The sequence below is a fragment of the Podarcis melisellensis genome, assembly GCF_964234715.1.
Source record: "Podarcis melisellensis genome assembly, chromosome: 10".
In the NCBI taxonomy this organism is placed as follows: Eukaryota; Metazoa; Chordata; class Lepidosauria; order Squamata; family Lacertidae; genus Podarcis; species Podarcis melisellensis.
Window position 1 is genome coordinate 48,428,374 of NC_138542.1, and position 13,898 is coordinate 48,442,271.

At 43.6% G+C, this 13,898-nt stretch overlaps 1 protein-coding gene across 2 annotated transcripts in view; it reads left to right on the forward strand.

Moving 5' to 3' along the window:
* Nucleotides 1-3,932: 3,932 nt before the first annotated feature.
* The window catches only part of SSTR3 (somatostatin receptor 3), a gene marked incomplete at its 5' end in the record, with an annotated part of 238,607 nt that continues 228,641 nt past the window's right edge, over nt 3,933-13,898 (forward strand). Inside the window, one exon of one of the 2 annotated variants that reach the window (XR_014172423.1) lies at nt 3,933-6,117. Coding sequence is in view for 1 of the 2 variants with exons in the window: in XM_081928383.1 (XP_081784509.1) it covers nt 3,933-5,162 (1,230 nt within the window). Of the gene's footprint in view, nt 7,625-13,898 lie in introns of those variants that run through there. The other variant, XM_081928383.1, reaches the window with a different exon arrangement.

Here is a 13,898-nt window from a genome sequence, read left to right on the forward strand (position 1 = left end):
AGAGACATGCCTAGGGGTCAGCGATAAAAAACACAGTGTCAGTACAGTTAACTCTTTATTCCGAGAAACTCAAACAGCTCAGACCTAGTGATAATAATAATAATAATAATAATAATAATAATAATAATAATAATAATATATTTATACCCTGCCCATCTGGTTGGGTTTCCCCAGCCACTCTGGGTGGCTCCCAACAGAATATTAAAAACACAATAAAACATCAAACATTAAAAACTTCCCTAAACAGGGCTACCTTCAGATGTCTTCTAAAAGTCAGATAGGTATTTATTTCCTTAACATCTGATCAGAGGGAGTTCCACAGGGCGGGCACCACTATCAAGAAGCCCCCCTGCCTGGTTCCCTGTAACCTCACTTCTCTCAGTGAGGGAACTGCCAGAAGACCCTCAGCGGTGGACCTCAGTGTCCGGGCTGAACAATGGGGGTGGAGACGCTTCTTCAGGTATACTGGGCCAAGGCCGTTTAGGGCTTTAAAAGTCAGCACCAACACTTTGAATTGTGCTCGGAAATGTACTGGGAGCCAATGAAGGTCTTTCAGGATTGATGTTATATGGTCTCAGAGGCCACTCTTCCCAGTAGGGTGTGCCACAGTTATAGGGACTGAAGGTCCTCATCTTTCCACCCAAAATATTTTATTCAAATTGGCACCCTTGCGAAGACCACTTTGCCCCTGGCCCTGCCCACCACTGAAATGTAGCCCACCCCGAACGGAATGTGGCTCTTGGCCTGGGAAAAAAACTTTTCCCCAATTCCTGGTCTGTGTTAAAGCAGCTCCCTCACTTTCCATTCCAAACTTGCCCAATTTTCATTCCCATTATAACTCACGAAAGAATGCCATTCTGGAGCTTTATATGCAGATCTGGCATCAAATGAAGGCAAAGGGAAACCTTGTGAAGATGTAAAGGGGTAACCAGGACCACAAGGCATCTTGTTTTGCCTAAGCTAATTCTCACCTCTTCAGTGAAGCTCTCTGCCCACCCCAGGCCATCTCATGGCAACAGCTTTGGCTTCCCATCCTCTGGCACTACCCAGGCCTGCAAGAATAATATGTATTTGGTTGGGTGAAAACAGCAGAAAGAAAATAATCATAAGGATAACAAGGGGAATTAGAAGCAGAAAAGAGCTCATTAGTCCTCCCTCTCATTAAACAATGAGTTCTGGGCTTTGTCTAACATAGTATCAAGAGACTGACGACGGGACTTCATTGGAAAATTAGTGATTTCACTGTGTATTACAATCATTTATTCAAATGACCTGGGAGGTGTAATCAGGCATCTGGGGAAGGTGGCAGAGCTCTTAATGGAGGGTGAAACTGACACAGGAGTACCTGAGAGCCCTGTGGCAAATTCAGATAATAATAAGGGGTTTTGAATGCCCAAAGTTTGAATAATGAAGGGTCTCATAAAGGGTCTCTGGTACAGGGAAGTATTATATTTCTGGATTCTCGGCTTTACTTGATTCAATTTATTCTCTCAAAACAATTCATCTCCTGGATCTGCAGCACTTCCATCCAAGTAATATAATTGTAGAAATTCAGGCAGAAGGCCTGGTGGTTTGTTTCAGTGGAGCACTGGATGCAGAAATGTCATCAAGGACATAAGGATGATATGTCAACACATTTAGAGGAGGGATTGGTGCTTATTAACAGGATGTTTGAGGAAGGTTCCCAGTTTCCAGGACTGGCTCTACCATTAGGCAGAATGGGAAAGCAGCTGGTTTTGAGTGACATGAAATCATAGCAAATGGTTAGTTGATTTATTCTTGTAGTACTTTTGCAGCAAAGAGATGGTAGAGGCACTTGTGGAATTTTCTGTCTTAGGTACCCAAATATCTTGACCAGCTTTGGGTAATATACATCTTGACTTTGGAGGCAGCAAAACGTATTGGGTTGCCTCTACCCATTGTTGAATCCTGGAAGCCAAGACTTAAGTTGGAGCAAGTACTCTTTGGGGAGAAAACCCCAGCAGAAATTTAACATTGCAATACAAGCATCTTCAGGATTTTCTGTAAGCATATGAGTGCCATTTTTCATGCAAAAGCCTGATAGGTCAACCAGCTGTCCTTCCCCTTTTCCTGTCACGGAGACAAAGATTTCCCAAGGGTTAAGCAAGAAAGCAAGAAACATGGTTGATGCTCCTCTACATAGGAACAACCATCGCATTTCTAAAGTTGACAAAAGTTTTAAATGAGGCCTGAAGACAACTGCATAGTGGACAACTATAGTCTACCTATAGATGTTCCTTGGATGATTACAGTGCAACAGAGAACTTAGCTTAACAGGGGCCTTTATTGTATGATATAGTGAGCATAATGATTAATCCAGCCATGTGCCGGGGTGTCATAGTAACAGGCTAAAAGGTGCAGGTTAAATGACCTAGCAATAGATTGTTCAGTGAGAATACAGTAACAGCAAATGCATGTCCAGCTGAAAGGGCTTCCTCCATTCAGAGACCAGTTCTTCAAGATCTCCTCCTCCTTAAGGTATTTGCAGCTTTGGATTTGGGTTCACATTTTCAGTAATAATCTTTGACAAGTCAAGTATGGAGTTCTTTCCCCAGAGCAGTTCATATCACTCCTTCATTATACGTCTTCAGTCGCCAGGTGAAAATGTTCCTCTTCACCCAGACCTTGGGCTGATTAATATTGTACAGCCTTTTAGATATGTTTTGGGACAGGGGGGTTATTTTTTTCATTATATTTTTGTTCTATTTATTTGTGCTTTTATCCTGTATTTGTTTCTTGTGGACTACCCTGAGATCTTCAAGTGAAGGCCGGTGTATAAATTTAATTCAATAATAATAATAATAATAATAAGTATTTTTAAAATGAACTGAAACTAAATATGCATTTGAGTCTGAGCCATTTGTAGAATGCACCATTTTATATATAATATGGGTGTCAGTAACTTAATCTGACCAATTCATCAGTTTTTAGATCTCTCCCATTTTCTATAACGTTCCAATGGCCCAATCATTCCTAAGAACCAACTACACAGTGAGGATGGAGATGGTCTCACTTTTCTGAGCAGCCTTATGGACACTGCATGCTTCCATTTCCTTTCCCGTCCTTGGAAATTTCCCTGCTAGTTTTAGTTCTCGGCCATGCCATGACTGGAGAACTGGGGGCACAAGCTAGCAGCCCCTGGGCCAAATCTCTTCCCTCCTGCCATTGTCACCCTTTGAGGCAATACAGAAATGGCAACAAGTACTGGGGCACTGATATTTGGCAGCAGGCCACTTGAGGCCATAGTGCAGCTGCTTAACACTAGTTTCCAGCTAAACTATTTGTTTTATTCATTTATTTCATAAAATTTATATGCTACAACAAAGATTGAAAAAACACACAACAGAAAACAAACCCTCAATGCTTCCCGCCCCCTTGGGTGATAGCTTAGGTTTGTTTGCACAAATCTTTTTTAAAGGGTTTATGTTTGAAGGCAGAATTTTCTTTAAAATATTATTTTTATTGGTTTAGGCGATATAGATCTAAACAGTGAAAGACAAAGCTTTGGCATGCACTCAGATAGGAGGCATTTGAGTCTCTCGTAAGACACTTTAGGCATGATCCAGCCAAAGTTAAGTCTGTGTAAGAAGCAGAAAACTGAAAGGTAGAAGTTTACAGTCTGCTGACCATCAAAATCAGTGGGGACTTCTTTGTGCACCTTTCTGTACAAGAGGAGCATGAGCCACTCAGCTGTAAAATCTGAAATCTCCATTAACTTCTGTGCTCCTCTTCCTACCCCGGCAAAATGAATGGAGCTTGTAAAGTGGACTCCCCCCCCCCCATTTCTCTCTCTGGTGCTACCTTTAGTTTGCTATAAGATGCATTATAAGCTTTCTCCCCCCCCCCCTATTCTTCCCAAATGCAGACCCCTTCCGACTGATCCAGTGGGATAATCACCTCACTCTTCTGCCATGGACAATTTCAACTTCACCACCACACTGGCTTCCTGGGAAGAGAATTCAACAGCCAGCTGGGCAGCCCCTGTTTCTGGGAACTTATCCCAAGCTTCCAGGCTCGGCCTGGATGTCAGTGGTGTACTCATCCCTCTGGTTTACCTCATTGTCTGCGTGGTGGGACTAGCCGGAAACTCCCTGGTCATCTATGTGGTTTTGTGCCATTCCGTGAGCGAATCGGTGACCAACGTCTACATCTTCAACTTGGCGCTGGCCGATGAGCTCTTCATGTTCGGCCTGCCCTTCTTGGCTGCACAAAACGCCTTGTCCTATTGGCCTTTCGGTTCCTTCATGTGCCGGCTAGTGATGGCCGTGGATGCTATAAACCAGTTCACTAGTATTTTCTGCCTGACCGTGATGAGTGTGGACCGCTACCTGGCGGTAGTGCACCCAGTGAAATCGTCAAAATGGCGGACGGCACGTGTGGCCAAGGCGGTCAGCGCCACTGTTTGGGTGCTCTCTTCTGTGGTGGTGCTGCCTGTGGTCGTGTTTTCAGATGTCCCCCCGGGCATGAGCACATGCCACATCCAGTGGCCTGAGCCAGCTTCAGTCTGGAAAGCAGGTTTCATTGTCTACACAGCCACTCTTGGCTTCTTTGGGCCTCTGCTGGTCATCTGCCTATGTTACCTGCTTATTGTTGTCAAGGTTCGGTCGTCGGGCAGAAAGGTGAGAGCGCTGACGGCCAAGCGCAAGCGCTCTGAGCGGAGAGTCACACGCATGGTGGTTGCCGTTGTCGCAGTCTTTGTCCTCTGCTGGCTGCCTTTCTATGTGCTCAACATCATCAACGTCATCTGGACCTTGCCTGAGGAGCCATCTCTCTTTGGCATCTACTTCCTTGTCGTGGTCTTGCCCTATGCTAACAGCTGTGCCAACCCCATAATCTATGGCTTCCTCTCATACCGCTTCAAGCAGGGTTTCCGCAGGGCTCTCCTCAGACCCTCCCGCCGAGTGCAGAACCAAGAAATTGCAGCAGCAGCAACCACGGGTGGTAAGATGGAGGAAGAGGAAGAGGAAGACGATGAAATGGAGGCAGAAGCAAGTGAGGTCAGCAAGATTGCCCAAAACGGCAATGGCATGCAAGAGTGCGCCCCCATCAGTGGGGCAGGGGGGAGCAGTGAACAGAAGCCACTGCCAGAGGAGCCTGGGATCTCTGAGAAGCCTAGTGTTATGAACATTAGCTACTTATAGTGACTCTTCTTCTCTCTGAAACACCCAGGCAGTGACTCATTTGGAATAACAAACGGAAGGATCATTCATAATGCAAGGGATTCCTAAAAAAACAGAAAGCCTGAGAGGGATGTGGGCAGATAAATATCCGCTTTCAAACAGTAAAGCAAGGCCTAACAACCAGAGTGGCAGGTAGAGCAAAGGCTTCTGGGATTTGGTTTGGAAGTAGTATATTTCCTTGGCTGACATGATTGGTCAGCTGAGTAAGGTCAAGAGTGTCTGTGTCCTCTCCAACATCTTACAGCTGAAAACAGGGATTCTCATGCTTATGATTCTCAGAGCAAGGATTTCTGCCAAGAAGCAATCCCACCTCCATCCATGCATTATTGCACAACACTGAAGGTGTTCTGTGCTAATATAACCTGCATTAATAACTCGGCCCATCATAACAATTTACTTAAAATAGGACTTGAATCTCAGCCCAACTCTGATTGGACTTATTGGAGCAGGAGCAGCCAACCTGCTGCCCTACAGATGTGGCTGGATCCCAACTCCCATCAGCTCCAGCCAGCATGGACAATGATCAGGAATCATGGGAGTTGTAGTCCAGTGACCTCTGGAGGACACCACATTAGCTATCCCGGCTTAGAGAATAGCTATGACTCATCCCCATTTGGTAATGTTTATTACTGTTCCGATTCAATGGACATGGGAAAGCGGAAAGAAAAGAAACTTATGCACATGGGAAATGGGAGAAAAAGGAATATCTGGGGAAGGGCCTTAGCATTTGATTTTCATACAGAAGGTCCTGGGTTCAGTTTGCAGCATCTTCCAGGCAGGGCTGGGAATGTCCCATGCCTGAAACCCTGGGGAGCTGCTGGCAATCAGGGCAGGTACTGACTGAGATGGACCTCATGGTCCGACTCAGTATAAGGCACCTTCCCATGTGCTCCCACTAACAAAATGATGGGAGCAGGTGGCACTGTGGTCTAAACCACTGAGCTCTTGGGCCTGCTGATTGAAAGGTTGGTGGTTCGAATCCGCACAATGGGGTCCGCTCCCATTGCTCTGTCCCAGCTCATGCCGACCTAGCAGTTTGAAAGCACACCAGGGCAAGTAGATAAATAGGTACCGCTGCGGCAGGAAGGTAAACGGCACTTCTGTGCACTCTGGTTTCCATCACAATGTTCCATTCTGCCAGAAGTGGTTTAGTCATGCTGGCCACATGACCGGGGAAGCTGTCTGTGGACAAATGCTGGCTCCCTCGGCCTGAAAGCGAGATGAGTGCTGCAACCCTATAATAGCCTATGACTGGACTTAACCATCCAGGGGTCCTTTACTAACAGGGGCATTTTACTAACAAAATGGCTTAAAAGCCATTCCAGAATCTCTTTTTTAAAAAAGGATCTGTTATTACTAAGGAAACGTCCCAGAAAATAGGCAGTATAACTGAAAAACAAGGTCTGTTGGACAAAAATGTAGGACAAGACTTAAGTCTTTGGAGAGTCAGTGCAATATAGTGGCCAAGAAGTGCAGTGTGAATGTATGCCTACTTACTGAGAAGTACACGCCACTATATTCGATGGAGCTTACTCCCAAGGGAGTATTCATAAGATTACAGCCTGAGTTATGGACCAGGAAGTCCCTGATTTAAATCTCATTTCCTCTCTGCTAGTATTGTCCCCATACCACTGACTGGAACACTGAGAACAGTCTCGGCACCCCATTCTGCCACTCGGGTATCCTAACCTACCTTCCAAGGTTGTTGTAAGGTTTACTGACTGAAGGAACCAGAGGTGCTGGCTTCTGAAGGAAAATGGCAGGGCTGATGTTGAATGTGGTGGCCGCACAGCTTCAATGGCTCCTCCTGCTTCCGCCTCTGGCAGACGGCTGCTTCAACCCTCCTTCCCATCTCCCAGAGGAGGAGGAGAAGGAGCCAGCCTCTAAAGCTGTGCCCTGCTTGGCTCCGCACTTGACCTCCTCCACTGCTTTTGAACATGGGGGGAGGTCCTGGCCCCCTCCCAAAAATATTGGGGTGAGGGCTCAGTCCCTATGGGATGGCGCCCCTGTAAGGAATGTATGTGAAGTGCAATGAATGCTCTGAAATGCTCTCTTTTTTTAAAAAAAAATAGAATTGTGATTATTCTCGCTGCAGCTTTGCTCTGTAACATATGGAGAGGTTATTAAGCACAGCCTTCTGTTCAGTGGAAGGGGTCTTGTTTGTGATGTGCCCTTGTGGGTGAGCAGGGAAGGTGGCAGAAAAAAAGATTTTGTTTTTATGAAATGCTGCCACTTATACCCACCCTTTCTGACAAGTAACCACTTCCTCAGGAAGCAAATACAATAAACTTTTTTTCCCTCCAGAGGTATTGGCCTCCATTTGTCATTGCTGCCTTTTACGTTTACCAAACTGTTGGAATTTTCCTAAATGTGTTGTCCCTAACTTTAGGATCTGGGGTGGTTTCTCGGTGGGAAAGGGTGCAGAGGAGAAATGTTTGGGGAATATTCACAACATAGCCATGATCGCTGCATAATGCTCCATTGCCAGAGGATCTCTCCATTGCCTCTGTATACCACTTTCTGGGAATCACAAGCAGGGAAATAATAATAATAATAATAATAATAATAATAATAATAATAATAATAATAATAATAATTTATTATTTATACCCCGCCCATCTGGCTGGGCTTCCCCAGCCACTCTGGGCGGCTTCCAAAAAAATATTAAAATACTGTAATACATCAAACATTAAAAGATTCCCTAAACAGGGCTGCCTTCAGATGTGTTCTAAAAGTCTGCTAGTTGTTCTCTTTGACGTCTGGTGGGGGGGCGTTCGACAGGAAGGGCGCCACTACCGAGAAGGCCCTCTGCCTGGTTCCCTGTAACTTGGCTTCTCACACTGAGGGAACCGCCAGAAGGCCCTCAGTGCTGGACCTCAGTGTCCAGGTAGAACGATGGGGGTGGAGACACTCCTTCAGACACCTGGGTCCTTCTTACACGTGGGTCCTTCTCGCTGGCTTCCCCCTGAGGCATCTAGTTGACCATTGTGAAGATGGGGCTAGATGGGGCTTTGACCTGATCCAGCAGAGCTCTCCTGGTGTTCTGATGCTCACATTGCCATCTTCTCCCTCCCCAAGTAGCGGCCTTTGAAAGCTAAATGGCAGTCAGCAAAAAAACCCGAACAGATTAAGAGAGCTTTGTGAAGACAGGCACACTTCAGTGCTTCCAAGACCTCACCATTTGTCATCAACATTCCTTTCAGCCTCTTGCGACCGGGCTTTCTTCTTCTTCTTTGCTTGAGTAGGAATCCTTGAAATTAGTTTCCGTGTTGGTGCTAGGCAATATCTGGTGTCAACCCTTCTCCTCTTCGCCGAGCGGCTTCAACAAGTACATTTATTTGAAAACAGCCATGTTTGGGATCGTGTTTAATGAGGAATGAGAGTGGGTGGGAGGGTGGATGGGAGAACAAGTGGGCCCAAGTATGTTTCCTTCAGGTTTATTCTGCTTCCACAAGTGCTGGTATATGACTTTCCCTCACCCCCACGCCTTGAACTTTCCGATACACGGCCGTTGCTAAGATACACAGACCAACTTCAATCTGGAGTCCTGTGTGTGATCTTGGGCACTATCCTCCAGAGGGAGCTTTCGGAAACAGAAAGAGGCGGGTAGGGAGGGGGGGACAAAAGAGAAGGAAAGAACAGGAGGGAAAGGGGTTTGATATGCTGAGGAGGAAATAGATGGGTGGACAGGGGTGAAGGAACCCTGCTCTTCAATACTACATCAATCACTGGGTTTTCTTTTTTCCAAAAATGCCCCATTTGGGAACAGCCCGGGTGAAACTGTGAGAAACTATGATAGCATTTGTGCAGTTTTTCTTATATTTGAGTCAGAGCTGATGTGTTAAAAGGAGGTGAGTGAGCACATTTCAAGCTATCAACACCTTAAACGACTTAAAGCTGAGGTATTACTCCTTAACAACCTGTAGCAAAGTCTATAGAGAGCTATAAAAGGGATAGATTTTAGCATGTACCTATGACTGAAGTCAGTGTTGGTGTTACTGACCCTCGAAGCTACAATTGGCTTTGCTGCTGTGATGTCATTGAGGCATTGGACAGCCTAGTACCAGGCAGCTGATAGAGAGAGTTTGAGAAAATGAGCTTTTGCTCGTTTATATTGCAATACATTCCACTGAACTCAGTGGGATTTACTGCTGAGTGTACATGCATACAGTCAGTCAGTATACTATCCAGGTATTGCCTACAGTATTACCATGGGCTTTAAAATGCCATCTTGTTGGCACAAATCTTTTTGAGTGGTTCTTGTAATGGACTCCAGTTCCCATCAACTGCAACCAACATGGAGATGTAGTCTCCATGTGGGAGATGTAGTCCAACAATGTTGGTGTGTGTCACAGGTTGCCCTTCGTTGCTTTAACATCCTTTAAAGAGAAAACAGAATTTTATTTTATACTTTATTTGTAAACTGCTGTGAGGTTTTATTACAATCGAGGTACACAAATTTTGTTAAATAATACAAATAAAGAAATATTCGCTGTACAGTGGTACCTCTGGTTAAGAACTTAATTCGTTCTGGAGGTCCGTTCATAACCTGAAACTGTTCTTAACCTGAAGCTTACTTACTTACTTATTTATTCCTTGGGATATCTCTTCAATTGTCTTTTCATGCGAAGAGTTGAGGAAGGTTTTGGGAGGAGATACGTGCTGTTTTTGAGGTAGCAGGTAATTATCTAGATTACTCTGTTTGAAACCAGAGGACTCTGTGTCAGTTTCTGTATCAAGACACCTGAGTCTTTTGGCTCTTCTCATTGCTAGATTCTTCTTAAGTCGATGAAATCAGACTTCTAAGTGAAGTGATAAAGTGCTAAGGTTCTCAGGTCGCAATCTCGTTCAATTCTCATTCAGTCCAGGCTGGGCTGCTGCGAGGAGTTTAAAACTGGGGCCAATTATAGCACTCCTTTGAAGTACCCCCCCCCTTCTTCCCAGTTTGTTAAAACAACTGAGATGTTTGGGGGTCCACAAAGTTAGAAGTGGTGGGAGAAATTTGTGGTTTTATGAATTTGTAGTTTTTAGGGTTAAAAGCCGATTAAAAGTCCTTAAGAATCCTTGGAATAAGTTTATCACAAGGAGTCGACGAGAAACTGGGAGGGAGTGCCTTAATGCCCGGAGGGGAATGTCTGAGAGCCTTCGTTAAAGCTTCATTAGCTTCTTTAAGTCCCGGCACCGAGGAGGATAAGATAAAATGTTCAAAAGCACAGCGAAATGGTGAAAGGAAATAAAATCCAAAAGGGGAAGGAGAGCCAGCAACATTTAGTTAAAAGATCTCTTTGAGCTCCGATAAGAGCGTCTTACCTCGGCCCCCAACCAAAAATAACAGCAGCAGTGAAAACTGGTCACAACTAACCTCTTATATAGAAAACTTGACCGATAAATACTCAAATGCTTCACTGATAATAACAGGTGATTTTAATGCCAGAGTAGGAACCAACAATGAACAACTATGTAGCAAACTAAATTGGAATACTGATAATGATATCGCACATGCCCTGAAAATAGGACGATTCTCCAGAGACAGGGTTGTTAACAACGAAGGCTTACGCCTACTTGAATTATGTAACAACTTTAATTTGCAGATTGTAAATGGTTCAACAAAAGGCGATAGTAGCGGGGAGTTTACATACTTCTCCCCCCGAGGATGCAGCGTCATCGACTATATTCTTGTCCCTTATAATATTATAAATTTGATCATGGACTTCAAAATTGGAACGTGCACTGAAAGCGACCATCAGCCATTATCGTTGTCTATTAACTTAAAGGACGAAACCAAAATCACTAAGTACAATACCATAGAACCTTCTCAATACAAACAAATGACCCAATTAAAATGGTCCCAGGAAATGAGTGTAGCAGTGGGGCAAAAACTTACAGCCAATTTGAGAAAACAAGTATTATCCAACTTAAAGATCACTAATTTCTACAGTGATATTCCGAAAATTTATAATGAAATCTTCCAAATGTTTGTAGAGCTTAGTACTCCACCTAAAGTTTGGGTACTTAAACATACCGCTAGCCCTTGGTTTGATGATGAATGTTTCCAGCTAAAAAGAAAACTGCGCCAAACATTTAAAAATAATCGCACTAAACTAGAGCCCTCTTATCTTGATGAAAAAAGAAAATATCATTACATTCTGGCCGAAAAGAAACAGAAATACGCAACCCAAAAATGGCTACAATTATTTGACTCAATTCAGAGTAAAAACAACAAAGCGTTCTGGAACTTAGTGTATGGAGGATTGAAAGCCGAAAATCAACTAACTCTACCACCAATTGCAGAATCCAAATGGTCCCAATACTTTACATCTGTATTTAACAATCTACATAGTGAACTTAAAGGAAATGAAACCACTAAAAATAAAATTATTAAACTCCAGGAGTGGCCAAGGGTAGAGGAAGAGGAAATTAGAGAGATAGTAAAAAATTTCAAATCGGGGAAATCTCCTGGGCCAGACGGTCTACCAATAGAATTATTTAAGACCTATATAGATTGGTGGGCAGAACCCTTAGCCCAACTGTTTACGCTTATAGATAAATATGGGATCATACCTGAGATATGGCTAAGATCAATAATTATTCCAATCTTTAAAAATGGCGACCCAAAAGAACCAAGGAATTATAGACCGATAAGCCTTCTATCAGTGATAGGGAAAATCTACGCTAAGCACCTCTTATCTAAACTCCTTACCTGGATGAAAAATCTAAATTTACCAGGGAAAGAACAAATAGGTTTCTCCAAAGGTTGCTCTACACTAGACCACTGTCTTATTCTTATGCATCTGGTTGAAAAATACAGATCCCAAAGGCAATCTAAGATATACGCTGCTTTTGTAGACTTTCGTGGTGCATTCGACTCAATTGACCGCCCAAAGTTGTGGAGGAAACTCGCAGAATTAAAAATTGATCAGCGCCTATTGATCCTAATCCAAAATCTACACTCTTCCAATACCTGTCAAGTCAAACTTAACATCAAAGGTCACCTTTCATCAGACATCCCAATCTCGAAAGGGGTAAAACAAGGGTGCATTCTTGCCCCCTTTCTATTTAATTTATTTTTATCAGACTTGCCAGATTACCTTCAAAAAACAGAATCACATGCCCCTAAACTTAATCAGAAACCAGTTCCTCTCTTACTATACGCAGACGATGCTGTCCTACTATCCTTAACGAGCTTGGGTCTAAAACGTCTTATATCTTCACTGATCCTCTATTGCGAATGTAACAAACTCTCTATAAACTATGAGAAGACAAAAATTTTGGTCTTCTCGAATGGTTGGAAATTAGAGAAATGGAAAATAAGAGGGCAAGAAATCCAACAAGTGAAAATCTATAGGTATCTGGGAATCTTATTCCAGAGCAATTTAGGGTGGGCAACCCATCGCACAAATGCCATAAAACAGGCAAAGTGCATCTCATCAGCAGTTGCCCGTTTTCATTATCAGAAAGGTAATCAATTTATTCCTGCGGCAAATCAGATATTTCAAACAAAAGTGCAATCCCAGATATTCTATGGAATCCCGCTATGGGTCCAAGCATATAACAATGATTTAAAAAAGATTCACTCTAGCTTTCTGAGACGTATTCTTGGACTCCCAGCTATGATCAAATATGAAACAATGTGTGCAGAAATAGGCATACACACAATGGAATATTGGGCATGGTCCACCTCAATAAAGTATTGGTTACGCTGCCACTTCCGCTGCCCTCCATCAAGTCTGCTCGCTGATTTGCTCAAAGACTCCTATAAATCAAGATGGTATCAGCACCTCGAAAAAAAGATTGAATCTTTAGGCGTCGAGCTGGAGTCCCTGTACAATTCTAATGAGCAATATATTTCCCATAATATCCTAACTAGACTAAAGGATGTCGAGAGACAAAATATTATGGCAGCTGTAAACAAAATTTGCTCCCCCATATTCTATGAATTAAATATCTTAGATAGCAGAGCCAATTACGTCACTAAACTAATAATCCCAGCCCAACGTAGGGCTTTTATGCTGGCCCACTTGAATGTTTTTCCCTCAGCATTTGTCAGGGGAAGATATCAAAACATTCCTAGAAACAAGAGACTCTGCAGATGCTCTATGAATGTCCCGGACACTGTAGAGCATATTCTCCTTCATTGCCCATTGTACAGTACGCTCCGTCAACGCGTGCTGTCCCCTCTTTTGGGTGGTCTGGAACCGCAGCAAGGTGAATGTGTGGGATTCTACCTATCCGACGTTGACCAAAGGGTAACGGCGGGGGTAGCCGAGTTTTTGGCAGCAGTCCTCCAAGGAGCAGGTTAACAAGGAAAACCACTGACTCTATATGTATATATATATATGTACTTAGCAAACTGCTGCCTTTTTATATATATTTCAAGGCTTTTATATGTTATTTTCTCTTTTAAGGTTTTATTTCCATAATGCCTAATAAAGGTTTGATAAAGTAAGTAAGTACTGAAGCACCACTTTAGCTAATGGGGCCTCCCGCTGCCGCTGCGCCGCAGCTGTACGATTTCTGTTCTCATCCTGAAGCAAAGTTCTTAACCCAAGGTACTATTTCGGGGTTAGCGGATTTTGTAACCTGAAGTGTCTGTAACCTGAAGCGTCTGTAACCCGAGGTACCACTGTAGAGGGTTAAGACTCTGCAGAATGTATGAATGAGGATCTTGTCCTTGAAGACTAGTGCAAAATAACTTAA